Source organism: Plectropomus leopardus, chromosome 1 (genome assembly GCF_008729295.1).
Source record: "Plectropomus leopardus isolate mb chromosome 1, YSFRI_Pleo_2.0, whole genome shotgun sequence".
Taxonomy (NCBI): Eukaryota; Metazoa; Chordata; class Actinopteri; order Perciformes; family Serranidae; genus Plectropomus; species Plectropomus leopardus.
This window is the reverse complement of record NC_056463.1, coordinates 34363641-34378551: the sequence shown is the minus strand read 5'-3', so window position 1 is coordinate 34378551 and position 14911 is coordinate 34363641. Positions and strand designations below refer to the sequence as shown.

The following is a 14911-nucleotide window of genomic DNA, read 5'->3' as shown; positions in this document are numbered from 1 at the left end:
AACAAATAACACAAATATGTAAAGACTTATATTGAATAAAAAAAAAGAAATCAAAAGAATGAACTGACCAATGTCCAACGATCTGCAGTATAGACTTTGTTTTTTTAAGCAATGGCTCCTAGAATTATTTCCTATAAACCATTGCTGACTGTCAAACAAGAGAAGTGAGTATTTCTCATTCACTTCCCCTTAACTTCCAGTGATTAGAGTCAAGACGCCAATATCCACAATTGTGCTTAAATTCTTTAATGCTAAAGGTACATTCAAAATCATTATTACTAAGAATGAGTGAGTACACCGTTATCTGTATCTGTATCCTTGTGAAACACTGTATAGCAGGCTTTGAGGTACTTGTTCTCTCGTTTGGTGGGTGTGGTAGAGGTGATACCCAATCAGCAGTGCCATGAATATCAATAAATAACCCTTATCATTACCTGTGTCAGATGTATCACACTGGATTTGCTCAATTACTGCATTTTCATCATAAAAAAATGTCAAAATCAAAAACCAACTGACATTACCACAATGACAAATTTTCCAAATGTTGTCAGAACTTCATATTTATATTTTGCATCATTTTATGTCAATATTCAGTTTTGGTTAAAAAAAAATGCAGCCAATATTTTTTTTTTACCATTAACAGACATTGCAACTGATTGAGCATATTTTTAAGCGTCCTTGGATCCCTGGAAATTTCCAATAAAAGTTCAATCTATAATTATTATAATTAATGAAACATAAGTCTTTCAGTGGAGGTTCTGAAAACTGCAGTGCACTCTAGGGATTTTTTTTAGGCCTAACACATACTTAATCTAAGTACTTGAGATGCTTGTAGAGATGAAAGATGAATTTTTGACTAAACCATTGTTAATCACGGGCAAAAAACTACCATTGTTTTTTAAAAAAAAAATCAGATTCATGGTCATATTTTTTTTTATGTATTTTTGTCTCCACCCCTACTTCTCCACACTATTCTACTTACCTTTTAGACCTATAAGTAATTAGCCCACGTCCCTCTGTAATGAAAATGTGACTGTATAATACAAGTCAATTACAGGCCACCACAATCTATGCCAGAAAGCCATCAGTGTCACTGTTCTTATTATAGGCTGCTAATAAATGTTGTCAGCATGTAGAATATATAATGTAAATTCATAATATACATTAACTTGACAAAGCTTTCTGTGTGCAGTGTGGATGAATTAAATTCAAAGATTTATGTCAGAAGAGAAAAAAAACTCTCTTTCACACACACATATAAAAAAAAAAAGAAAATTGTTGGATTGAGTTAGTTCGGCGTGTGTCCACTCCACTACTCAACTGGGTGTGAATTACTGTAGGTGACAATCCCAAGATAGGAAGTGGAGCCTGTTAGGATTTGATTGTCCGGCCGCGTGTACACAGCTCTGTGAATTTAATGACTGGCTTTAAAGTTGAAGGATCCTCCTCTTTGCAAGATCAATTCTATCCACAGAGTTCAATTTGTCACACCGAGAAGCCGCTGTCTTTGCATCCACCACGTGACTCAAAGGGATCAAGAAAAAATCAAAAGTTCACCAAACTGAAGGCTGAGTGTCCATTCAATTAAGGCTAAAAATGACAAACACCCACATGGGTCTGCAGCCAGAGTGAAATGTGATAGCGGAGCTCAGAAAGTACTAAATGTTACGGTTAGAGAGGTTGGGGAGTGGAGAGTTGCTTTTGGTGTTGGACGGATGAGAGTCAGTTGGGAAATCAAGATTGATAGAGATCGTTAATAACCAACTGGCTGGCTTGTAGCACTTCCACTTCCAGAGGGACAAGAGACTGGAGGAGACGCTCTCACTTACAAAAGCCCCACACAGCATGGGTCATAAAGCAGCTACCTCTATAAATTGATTCTTTCAACAAGCTGAACTTGATGACAAAATCAATTTCCAGGCACAGTTAAACCCCTCATTTTGCAGCTGATCAGGAGAGAAAAACAGAGACTTTAATATACACTTATCCTGACAGCCCCATATACAGTGATCGGAAAAATATGCCATGTTTCGATGGCTGGAGAAGCCGTCGCTGGCTAAAACCCAAGTGGAGAAAATAAGAAGAAAGAGAGGCTTGCTAAGTGCAGGGCTTCATTTTCCAATCCATTAGCAGATATAATGAATGTTCCTGTTCCTTTCCACCAAACAGCAAAAAAAAAGAAACATATTCACTAATGGACATTGTAAGGAGAATCAGAGAAAAACCAGGAATAAACATCAACTGTGGCGATTGATAAAAGTCGGCTGAGTCGAACATGCTAAATGAATCTCCTGATGGTCAAACTTCTACTTGAAGAAATCCTCTGGCATCAATGACAACAGCAGCAATTATGCTGAGGATGTGTCCTTGTTGAAAGAGCCATGGCTTTCCATAAATTCAGCTACCGACTCAGGTAATTCTTTGTTTGGGATGCAAACGTCAAGCGTATCTAAATGATATATGGAGCTGGTATTTGAAATAGGCTGTCCATGTATAATGTGATCTCATGTCATAGGACTTTTTGTGAGGAGGAAATGTGTAAGCAAATATTATAATTATTCAAATACCTGGTTTCCAAACAGGTTGAATCCATTGATGGCCTCCAGAGCAGCTTTGGCCAGGCCGACAGAGCTGCAGAGAAAAAAAATTGAGAATTACACGACACAAAATATGCAAAATGTTACAGACATTGGCTACTGTTGCATGTACACCATTATTTCCCTAATGTTCTTTTCTTTACACTGTCCACCTATTTATTAGTAACACTGCTATTTTTATTCTGCCTCAGTATGTGTTATCTTCTTTGTGTTGTCATCTATTGTTGACTATGAATGTGTATTTTATTGTTGTCTTTTATGTCATGTATGTACCCTGAAAAGATACTGAAAGACAGCAGCCACCCCAGCCACAAGCCTGTTCATACGGCTGCCATCTGGAAAAAGATACAGAAGTATCTGCTGCTACACCACCAGACTAAGGTACAGCTTCATTTCCCAGGCTGTGAGACTCCTCAACTTTTCATCCTTCAACTCCAAAAGAATGTAGCAGGTTCGAAGGACAAAACTTATCTTATTTTATCTTTCTGCAAAGATGACAATATCCTGAATTTGATGCAATCATATAAACAGCATATTCTGTTTAAATATTCTGAATCAGGCTGTTTTCCAAATTCAGCATTTTCCAATGAAAATACGCCAGAATTATTCATGTTTTATGGGCATGTATGCAGTCAATTTGGAACGTGTCTCTCAACAATGGATATATTAAGAAAACCTTTACAGCAATGGAGGCGTGGCCCCGTTTATTCCAATGAGAGCTGCTCAGTAGCACATGAGGCAAAAAAACAAACAACAAAACTCTATTTTTGTGATATGAAAGTACCGGGCTCTTCCCTGTTACCGGGCCCATAGAGCATGCACATTGTGTCCAAGCTGCTAACTTCTCCCGCCAGAGCAGCTGACTTCTGGTTGAGGACCTCATTAGCTTGAATGGCAACCAAATAATTTAATATTGTGGCTCTAACTAGAACTAGAACTAAATTGATTAAATCTTGATAGTGAAATTAATCATTTTGTGGAGGTTTTGGTTAACCCCCTAAAAAAAATGTATCTACTGTACTAGTATATCTGCACTCCATAGCCTCACATGACGATGTAATTCCACTTTTGGCCACTTTTTAAAATTTTTGTGAGGCTCTTCCCCGGTGTTTAGTCTCAATCAGGGGGATGTATCACCGCAGTTTGCGACACACAGCCTTTCATCTGTTTACAGTCAGCTCTGTGCATTGTCATGGATACATTGTACACAAACCAACTTGCCAACAGTTTGATTAAAAGACTTGGATATCAACCGGTTTTTGGATATGCGCAAATATCGCAGCACCGACTTTCTCAAGAAGGCGAAGGAAGGAAAGAGAGTCCGCCACAGGTGGGAAACTGTGAAAAAATCCTATTTAAGTGCAAAAAAAGCAAAACGACAAGCAGCTCCAGCTGTCCATATTTTGTGATAAACATGTTGGACACAAAATCAGGAGTAGGCACGACTGCATGTAAATGGGAGTGTTAGTTAAATATTCATTTTCATTAGACACGAACACAGTTTAGTAGGAAAATTGTCTTTTTCGGAATAAGGGGGGACAAGGAATATTTTGTGCATGTAAACTTACTCATTGGTGGTGAAAATTTGTAGGAGTATCTCACATTTCATGAGAGTGACAATAAAAGCTGTGATAGGGACCGTAAGTGTCTTTCAATTTCCAGAAGATCAAAAAAAAAAAAAACATTCAGAAAGGCTCTGAATCTTAAACAGCTATCTGTTAGGATTCAATAAAGTTGAAGGGCCCTGAGATTGTAGTCTACTGTAGATAATGGATCTCTTTAATAAAAACCTTATACTAAATTTCACACTGGCTGGCTACTGTGATTGTGATGCAGACTTAATGTGAATCAATTTCACTGTCATTTTGTTTCCCTTTCTACCCGGCCAAGTTTCCCAAGAAAAGAAAAGGAGCGGGGAGAAAAACATAAAATTGCAGGGGAACTTGGTGATGACTGGCAGTAGATCTGCTGACATATCAAAACGCATTCAATACCATTAGTGAAGGCGGAATCGATGCTTAAAATACAGATGACGGCTGGCTAATTCAGTCCAGAAAAGAGCTCTGCTGAAACTAGTTCTGTGAAACACACACACACACACACACACACACACACACAAAAAAAAAAAAAAAAAGGCCAGTGCCGGTCAGCAAGGCTGTCAGCACTTCACAGCAGAAGTAGAGGAGGTATGATGCTTGGTGGGGAAACGGAAGGTTAAAAAGTGATACCAGGAAACAGGCTCATAACAGCAGCATGATGCAACAGTTTCACCTGACAGTTTGAGATAAAGATTTGTGTGATGAAAATGTTGCTGTAGACTGTCGAGCTCACACTGTGAACTGTACAACAGCACTCCGTTGTTCATACTGTAAATGTGTTTACACACAGCAGCATTTTCCAGTTGAAGTCATGCTGGGTTAACTGCCTCATATGCTTCTTCATATATATACTGGAGTTTATTTTGGAATTGTGAACCATGTGACGAAAAATGTATACCAAAGGAATCAATATCCTTGACAGTAGATATTATGGCACCCACTGACATCAAAATTTGATCACCTTATTGAGACCAAAGTTTCATATGGAGGACATGTGATGACAAATGAACCATCTACATGACAAGTTAACAAACTCCACTTAGAAATGAGCAAAATGGAATATGGTTTTGAGTGCTTGAAAAAGCGAACAAGTGGAATTTATTTAAACTCAAGTAATTAATCTGCATGATTTGATATTTTTGACCAGTTAGTGACAGAAAAACAAGCTGTTAAGACAACATTATACTGACATATTATTACCTCAAAAAATTCATATGATGAACATGTAAATTAATTTACACCATGGAGGTATGAAGTCAGCTGCATACAATGGTGCAGGCATGGCCCTGTGCAGTCCTATGAGAGTTGCTCTGTGGGGCTTGACACCAAAACAGTTCAATTTCCAGGTACAAAATTTCCCAGATCTTCCGCAGTTTAGCCACTTTGTCTAATTGGCTTAGCGCTTTGAAACCTGTAGCAACATTACTTTTATTGTGCTGCTTTCAGATGGTTTTCACAAGTTTTTAACCATTGAAAAACCGAAGTAAATTGGTGTGATTCATTCAAAAACAAGGGGAGAAAAAAAGCAATGAGCAACCAGAAATTATGAAAAAAAATTGTAAGAAAAAAAGTAGATTCAGAAAAGTATTTTTAAAAAGGCTAGGGAAAAAAGAAAAAAGTTTGGAAAAAACTATATTTATTATTATCATAATTACAAATTTAAAATTAGAGTGAAATTATTGCTTAGAGTAGCTTTAAGGTCTAAATATGACAATAATTTAAATACAGACAGGATACATTCAGATGATGATTTACATTTTGGCTGTTGTAAAATGAATGAAAATTTGACAAATATGTTGAAATATTCATGAACTTTGGTCCTGTTTTTATATCTTTAAAAATGTGTTTATCACATAAGTTGAGATATTTCAAATAAACCAGCTGCTTACAAGATTAGACATGACACTTTAAATAAAACACTCTAGCCGAACCGTTTGACTGGGTGTGATGATAAACATGAGGCAGAAGCAATCATTTGATTTGATATGGACAAATGAATACTCTGCCAAAATGAACACATCCTCTGCTGTTCATTTCCACCGAGCCTCTCTCTGCCCATTGGCACTCTGGGAGTAGAAACGACTGCTCAATTTGATCATTTACACAGATCTTGTTTACATAGAAGCATTTTGAAACCACCCCTGCCAGAGTTGACTGTTTGCACACAGCATGTTAATGGGTATTACGCAACGACATGTATAAGCTCGCTCGCTAATTGTGGAAATCCAAAGCGTGACCTCGAGGGGAGGAAATACAAGAAGCGCGACAACACAGGGCTTCTTCACTACATCGAATCTGTTATCTTTTTCTTGAGGATATCTTGGCAAGATGCTGCCAATAGCCTTGGATTGTTGGAGAAAGAGAAAAAAAAACATGCTTTTCGGAGATAAGCAATGGCAGAAATTGGGGATCTTTATCAAGACACAGAGGGAGGAGAGGGAGGCCCGTTCGACCTTGGATGATAAGTCAGTTAAGAGGGCGTAACAAAAACTCACTGCAGTGTGAGTTTACTGGCCAAGGACGTTACTATGTTAACCATTTGAAATCTGAATCATCAGTTTTCTTGTGCTGTGTTCAGACACCTTTTACAAGTAGAACCTTTGAAAATGGAGCAAATAGGGTTGAATTCTTTCAACAAAAGGCAATCAGCAGCTTGCCATAAAATGTCCTGCAAAATTGCAAGCAATTATTAAAAGGTGACAGAATTTTTTTTTATTTTAGCACTTTTTTGTTTTGTATTTTTCACTTTTCACATACAAAACAGGAAACTACCGGAAATAAAAATTTAAAAAGGAAGAAAAAAAGTAATATATATAAATAACAAGAAGAAATTTTTGTTTCATTTTTGTAACTTCTTACTAATATCTTGCTAATATTTGAGTCAATTGTTATTAAGGTGCTCATTGCATTCTCTCCATATTTTTGAAAGAAATCAAGCCAGTTCATTGAAGATTCTGAAGGTTTAAGTTGTTTTGTTTTTTTCAAAAGATGTATTTATTCAACCAGCAGAGTCCTTTTTCGAGAAAGTCATAACAGGACTGACATAACCTCTTGTGACGAAGCGGCTGCCTGTGATTCTAAAACGCCCTGGCTAAACACCTCCGTTGTCCGCCATCTGGTCTCCCTGCTGCTACACCTGAACAGATCTGGTTGTCAGAGGTAGAATGCAAACTAGAAGTCGTACAGCTGAAATAAATTTTTATTTTCCTGATTAAATTTTCTGAAGCCAGCTTTCATAAAGACATAAAAGATAGTGCTAAACTAATAACAATAACTTTGAGGCATTCAGCAGTTACAATGAAGGCCAGAAAAAAGCCGATAAAAGGCTGTTTAGTATTTAACAAATATTTCACTTATGTAATCCTTCTTTTAAAGCAGGCATTCAAAATTAAAATGACTCATACCTCAAAGCAGATTTCCTCTCCTCTGATATTGTCATTAATTAAAATATTAAAGGCAGGTTCTGGTTTTATCAATGCTGAACTGAGTTCAATAAAAGTATTTGTCCTCTGTGGGCCTTTAGCACAAGCCTGCTGAGAAATGGTCACACACGGCGAACAAGTGTGGAATGGACAAATGTCTCATCCGTCGTAACAGCTTTAGTGTACTATTCTCTTCTCTCTTGTATTTTTCAGTTTAAGAAAGTTTCAACCCTCCTGTTAACACGCACCCACACACACTCTACATTGGCACTGGCTACAGAATTGAGAGGGATCTAGGTGAAGAGCTCCAGGTGCAGGCCAACCTCCTCCACTGGACCATTTCCATCCTCGAGCATGGAGGAGGAACTTTGAAATTGCTCAAACCCGCCAGAGACGATACGCCAGCATGTGTTCATTAGTGTGATAAGCCATAATGCCTCCATCAATGACATCAACATAAACAATACAACCTGGTATTTGGATATAACTGTAACTTACAAAGTTAAGTAACGTAACATTAAGCAGCAAATATTTTGTACTAACCTTATGAGTTTGCTTATGATAGCTAGCTATGCTAATGTCTTTAGAAAACTAATGTTAGCTGAAAGGACATAAGTTTGCTAACCACTTTAGCATAGCGAAATAACATTTGCAAACTTTGGTTATCATACTGCGCATCATATTGTTTTATCATGCTTATTGTTTATAAATAAGTAGTTTTATCTGTTGAGTGTATATGTTATACATTGTGTCATGTCCATTCGACTGTATAAATAGGCATATTATAAGGTGACTGATCACATTTGGTTTACTGTGTAAATGTCTTGTTTGTTAATAAATAAATGTATTATTTGTTTAAATGCCACTCTCAGATACCATATCATCCTTCTATTAGTTTCAATAGGCCACAGGCTCTCCACCAATAACACTGAGGCTAACAATACAAGCTAATAGTTCGATAGAACTATAACTTTAAAAGACATTTAAGGTAAAGTTAAGCAGAAAATGACTTGTGCTGTTTGTTAGCTATGCTAATGTGGTTGAAAGCTTGCATCTTTTCAGCTAATGATAATGTCAGTTTGCTAGTTCGCTGACAAAATTAGCATAGCTAGCTAATGTTAGCAAACTCATAAAGTTAGCAGAATTTATGTGTTGCTAAATGTTTTATTACCTTACTTTACAGTTGTATTAATAAAGATTTTAGCTAGGCCCACAGCTAGGTGTCAATATGGCTTTTAATTCCTTTCACACAAAAGTGCTGCTCAGCAAAAATGGAAAATAAAAATTGCATATTTAAACCTCTTTTTTGCATCTCCTGTTATGCCATTATTACTTCTGCTTTGGTGCACATACATGTAGCACATTTATATTGACAAAAGTTTAAACAATTGAATGTGTGATCTAAGCAGCTAACTAATCTTAATTCCAACAGGAGCTTCTATTAAAATGAACTGCATGGTAACCGGGCCTCTAACTGAGGCATTTACTTGTCATTTATTTGTCTATTTGTCAAAATGTGTAGGCATACTGGACTAGTGAAAGGGACCGGGCATTTAATTAGGACAGGTTTATATTTGAAGTTTTACGGTTAGTTGTACTTTTAACCTTCACATTATTGGTGGAGGATGTGTGGCTTATTCAAACTAATGAAAGCATCATATCCTGAAGTGGCATGTCAATATATAATACACTTACTTTTTAATGAGCATGACAAACAATACATATACTTGTAAAACCATATGTGAGTAGTCAGCTTACTAATAGGCCTACTTATACAGTGGCATGGACATGTTACAATGTATTAGATATATGCTCAGTAGGTTACTTATTTATCAACAATAAGTGCAATAAAAATAGACACTTTTGACAGAATTCAATAAAATATTAACATGCATATCACAGTATGACAGTGGCTCATGACACAGTGTATTCTATAAAGCTCTGTATGTATATAAATCAAGAATCCATTTTTGTGGCAGTGTGCTTCCCAGAGGCACTGAGCAGAAAATAAAACTCATGTCAGTCAAACTCTCCCTGTGGTTTAGTTTTATCTATTGACTTCTGTATACATTGCTGGATGACAAACTACGCTGATACATCTGGCGACAGCAATGCAGAGAACATTTGTAAAGTGTTGTAAAAATCTGAGAAGTGTTTAAAGAGACTAGATGCAGCATTTGCCGGTTCCCCTCAGCAACAACCTGTAAAAAAAACCCAGTTTAATTCTACTACATACATTTATTTTGTGATGCTGACCTGGAATGCAGCTCGGTGCTGCCGTTGTTGTATTTGCTGCCTCTCTCCCACATGCCGTAGTCAGGCACCCTGTAGGCTCTTTCCACACAGAACACCAGGTTCTGGATAAAGGAAACCTGCACACAGAAAACACATCAAACACAGGGCGGCACTTTGAGAATAGATGCAATACACACACCTGCATACACAATCACAGCACAGATACACGCATGCATGCACTCGTGGGCTGCAGGTAGGAGACATGTTTAAATAATGAGACACACAATAACACATACCATCAGCTACACATGCACACATAGCTTTGAACACACATACATACATATACCATAATGAGTGACCTTTGATATTGATCTGGGGCACAGTGTGTAACTCTCCGTCTCATTATACGGGTCAGTAAAGTGGACGAGAAAGCTGATTTCTCATCAACGCTCAAGGTCAAACTGTCCCCGCAGCTATAGACAAGGTATAATTAAGTAGTAAATTATGGCCGTATGTGATGATATAGCTTCATTGGCTTGTCAACTGTCTATGACACGCCACAGAATGGACATGTACCACAACATTTTTTAAAGCACTATTTAGATTATCAGCGCATCGCCCTGGTGAAAACTCTTCTGCAGTGTCCTTGATTTCCAAACAAAATGTTGCATTTTTTAAAGTTGTAATTAGCAGAGTTAGGGGGTTCTCGTGTCCATCATCTGCCCCACAATGGGTGTGGAGAAAGACCCTGCGTCTATGAGAGACATGTCAAAATCAATACTCACATTTAGAAAAAAAGCTAACACAGTGAGACATAAAATGTTTGATGACTTAAAGGCCTTGAATCATTAAAAAGAGCTGAAAGCTGCAGCGTGTGTGTGCGTGTGTATGTGTGTGTGTGTGTTTGTGCTTGACTGATGGGAGATTTAATCTAAAATGACAAAGTGAGGGGGAGAAAAAGAGAGAGATGAGGGAGTGAAAGATAGAGAGAAGCAGATACAACCTGTGCAGGACTTAAATAGGCCATTCTGCAAAGGAGGGCAGGGAGAGAGGGAGCGACGCAGGCGAAAGAGAGAAAGGTTCACCGCTCTTCTTATTTGGGGTTTTATGAGTGGAGTGATTAACGAGGGGAACTTTTTAGTATCTTAATGGTATCTTAATGAATGTTACTGCCCATCGGCCAAACAAGCCTCTCTGTCTCTCCCGGCCACTAGACAACGGTCCCTGCCAGTTCTGCCTTTTTTTTTTTCAGTTCTTCAGAGGTGGTTTGCACACATTTGCAGAATCATATAACATGTGCTGCTGCTTTTACACAAGTACTCCCATGGCACAAAAATGCACACACCTGTACTACAGTAATGTGAAAAAACAGACACAGGCTAATGAGACGCTCCATTTCATGCTGCATGAGACTGAAAATGGCATCTGGAAGGAGGTCGATAGTGCATCTTCTCAGAGGACACGCAGCAGCCTTTCTATACCTCCTACCTCAAGAAAATACTGCAATGCAGCTTCCAGCTCAGTCAAGTAAACACAAACGAACTTCACAAGCAGTGACAGCAAACAACAAAGTAATAAATGATACTGTAACAGTGTGATTAGTTCAAATGAAACGCCTTTCAACCAGTGTTAAGTGAGAAGTCCTTTTGCTCTCTGGATCTGATAACAGAGGGATGGTGGGCCGCCTCAGTCTGAATTATGCAAACTAATAAGCAGTGTTTAAACATGCAAATTAGGCTGCTGCACAAACAGGACTGCCCTCATGAAAAAAAAGGTGCTTTGTCAATTTGTTTGCCATCAGGAGCGAAAAAATAGAGAAAAATGAGAGGTTATTAGGAAGGGTTTTCTGTAAACAAAGTGAAGACTGCACACACTAATTGGTTAGTGGCAAAATGTTTTACCATGCCCTTACTTTTTTAAGATAAGCCCAATCTAGTACACAAATGGGTTCCTTCACCAGCGGCACAAATTTCACCGCTCCGTGGCAGTAAGTAAAGCTGTGAATGAGCAGACTATAAAAACTAACAGAATTAATGAAGTTCCAACTGCTCCTCGGGGCCCGCGTAATAAACAGCACAGTGTGTAAACTTAACAGCCAAGTTCCGTTGTTGTTTTATTAAGAGTCAAACATAAAGAAAATGACACCTGACATATACATCACACTCTGAAGGAAACTACTCAAAGCAGATTTTTCCGTAATACTCCGGGTTGGCGCACTGCCAAATAAGACGTTAGTGGTTCGACTCCCAGGAGGACATTAAAGCCTCCGCAATGAAATCATCTAAACGTTTCCCTGTTGAAAGTCAATTGAGCGGCTCAGCAAAAATATAAATGTGAGCCGAGCTATAAAAGTGAGATACTGTCCCCTGATCCTGCATTTGTGTCGGCTCTAGGATATCTGTAGGGGATTTAGGATACATCTAACTGCTTTTAGAAATCCCTTGCTCTTACTTTATAGCATCTTCTTGGATCTTCAGAAGGTAGCATCATATAATTTAAGACTTATGAATCTCATTAGGTCCCACAATTGGTTTTAAAATAAACTATTTTTCAGTGATACATTTTCACTATAAGGATTTTTATGTGCAGGCTGCAGACTCACAAAGGGAAAAAAAATGTTTCTCGTAAAGGTCAGAATGCAATTTGGACATGCTTCAACAATGCTGTGTATATATATATATATAGACTGGATTGAGAGTACTTGAAGACATAAGCTGTCAACTCATGTACAGAGAAAAAAAAAGACTAAACGTTGACAGGTATGCTGGCAGCTCTGTGACGCTGTGCTTGATACTAGCTGTAGCTGGTCGCACTAAATGCTGTTATCAGCATGCTAATAGCACTGCTTGCATTCTAATACAGGCATTTAATGCTATTTTCATCATCTAAATGCTAAAATTAAGTTTAAAAGACAATTCTACCCACAACCAAATACACTATTTTTCTTTAATCTTGCCTGCAGTGATCTATCCGTCTAGATTGTTTTGGTGTGAGGTGCAGAGTGTTGAAGATATCAGCCTTGGAGTTGTCTGCCTTATTGCCAATATAGTGCAACTAGACGGCACTACACCTGCCAACAGTATCACTGCATAGAAGAAGCATGCATCTCATGGATGAGAGGCTCATGCCTGTGAAAGTGCGGACTATACACATTAATGGCGTCCTCCTCAGCTGAGCTGTAATGACCTAGCTCAGTAGTGGCAGCTGAGCTAACAGTAGGTGCAAACTTCCTTCTGCGCTGTGATATGGTTGGCAGCTGTCGTTCAGTAGAAAAAAATAGTTCCTACACAAAACTGCTCATCACAAGGTCTGTGGATTATCTTGAGTAACTCAGTCATAATTTCTGGAAAGAGACGTTGCTGTTGAGTTTTACAAAAGTTTTTTTTTTTATGTTTTAAGCACCACAAGCCAAGTGCCATCTAGTTCTATTGTACTGGATGGACGACAGTACAGCCAAAATCTCCAACACTAGGCAACTCACAAGAAAACTGTCTATACTGATAAATAGCACTCCAGGAAAGAGGAGAAATTTGTATTTTCCATTATGGGGTGAACTGCCCCTTTACGAAAAGCTGAGGCTGATAGGGATAATGTTATTTTTTTGCAGGCATGTAGTCATAAACTAAAGTATTGGACAAATTAAAATGTTGACCTGCTGGTGGATCACCAATGCCAGTAGGATTCAGCCTATTGGGACCATGAATATCTTCATGCACAGTATGTGAGGTACTTCAGTCTAGACCAAAGTGATGGACCGCTGACAGACCGTGACAGATCTTGCCATTCCTACATCCACACAATCATGGCTAAAAAATACTCCAAGTGAACAAAATGTAGTCAAAAATAATGCAAGTGGTTATATTGCATGCAGTTTAAGTGGTTTACACTCATTCAAGGAGCTCTGAACAGTCTGAAATATATACAGTAACTTTAACATTGGCAGCTGCACTGAGAACAGGAAGAAGTATCTTACTCAATGTAATTATCCACATAGGGAAAAGAGGTTATTTTTAACTCTCTGGGACTTAAGATGGATACTGATTGCTGCTAGCAGATCAACAAGTAAATATCAAACCAATAAACAGGACAGGACGTAAATCCCCAGTGTCCAGAATCGATCACCTCAACACTCATTTTAGTGTCTTGTTTACCTCATCAGTGTTGTAAATTATCTGCAGGCCGGAGCAGATCATCTCCACCAGGTACAGCAGAAACAGAGAAACAGCATCGATCTGCAGCAATGACAGAAGGAAGGACAGAGTGGATTAGATACCAGTGAAAAAATTACCATCATTGTTACACTGTGTGATATTTCCAAATTTGTCAATACAGCTGTCTTTGGTTTCCTCCATAGTGTGGAGGGAGCTTTATATTAGCTATTAGGCCTTTGGCATTGGACTGGCATCATCAATAATGCAATTTACTTCACAGCAAAGTTGCAGGAGAAGAAATCACAGCCAAGGACTAAATGTATATACAGAAAGTGGTTAACATCTTTCAGGTTTTGATGATTTATGGAGTTTTTTTTGTCACAACATAATAATTTTGATTTTCTATCTGGTGCTCTTGATGTATTAGCCACCGCTCACTCGAAGTGTAGTCTCCATCCAAACATTGCACACCAAATTGACCTTTGTCAATACCATTGACAGACGAATAAGCTGTTTTAGTGCCAATTTAATGCACATCCACCTCTGAGGACAAGTCAATTTTCCAACCGGACATGAGTGCCAAGCAGAGGGATGAAGAAATTAAACACTTTTATGGGCATCTTTTACACTCAAAAACAAAACCTTGAGATCGATTAGCTCATTAGTACATCCCATTGTTCATTCAGTGTTAATGAGGTGACTACAGCCAGTGGTATTATTTTCAGTATTGCTACATACAATTTGTGACCACAGACATAATACCAGAGTAGTGTATGGGACTGTACAGTCAATAAAACATGCAGTAAAACCTGTCTGTAAGCCTTTGCAGACAAGATCGTTCTGTCCGGATATTTCATTGAGGTTAACAGAAAGTGCAACACCTATCCAAAACCCACCCGTACACTGTG

General features: G+C 38.2%; 1 protein-coding gene across 3 annotated transcripts in view; it reads right to left on the bottom strand.

The window, feature by feature from the left end:
• Positions 1-14911, bottom strand: part of phkb (phosphorylase kinase, beta) — a 146218-nt gene that overhangs the window by 94882 nt on the left and 36425 nt on the right. For all 3 annotated transcript variants that reach the window (XM_042484291.1, XM_042484283.1, XM_042484300.1), the window contains 3 exons: positions 14004-14084; positions 9874-9989; positions 2568-2631 (listed from right to left, as the gene is read on the bottom strand). In XM_042484291.1, the coding sequence (XP_042340225.1) occupies positions 2568-2631; positions 9874-9989; positions 14004-14084 (261 nt within the window). The remainder of the gene's footprint in view (positions 1-2567; positions 2632-9873; positions 9990-14003; positions 14085-14911) is intronic.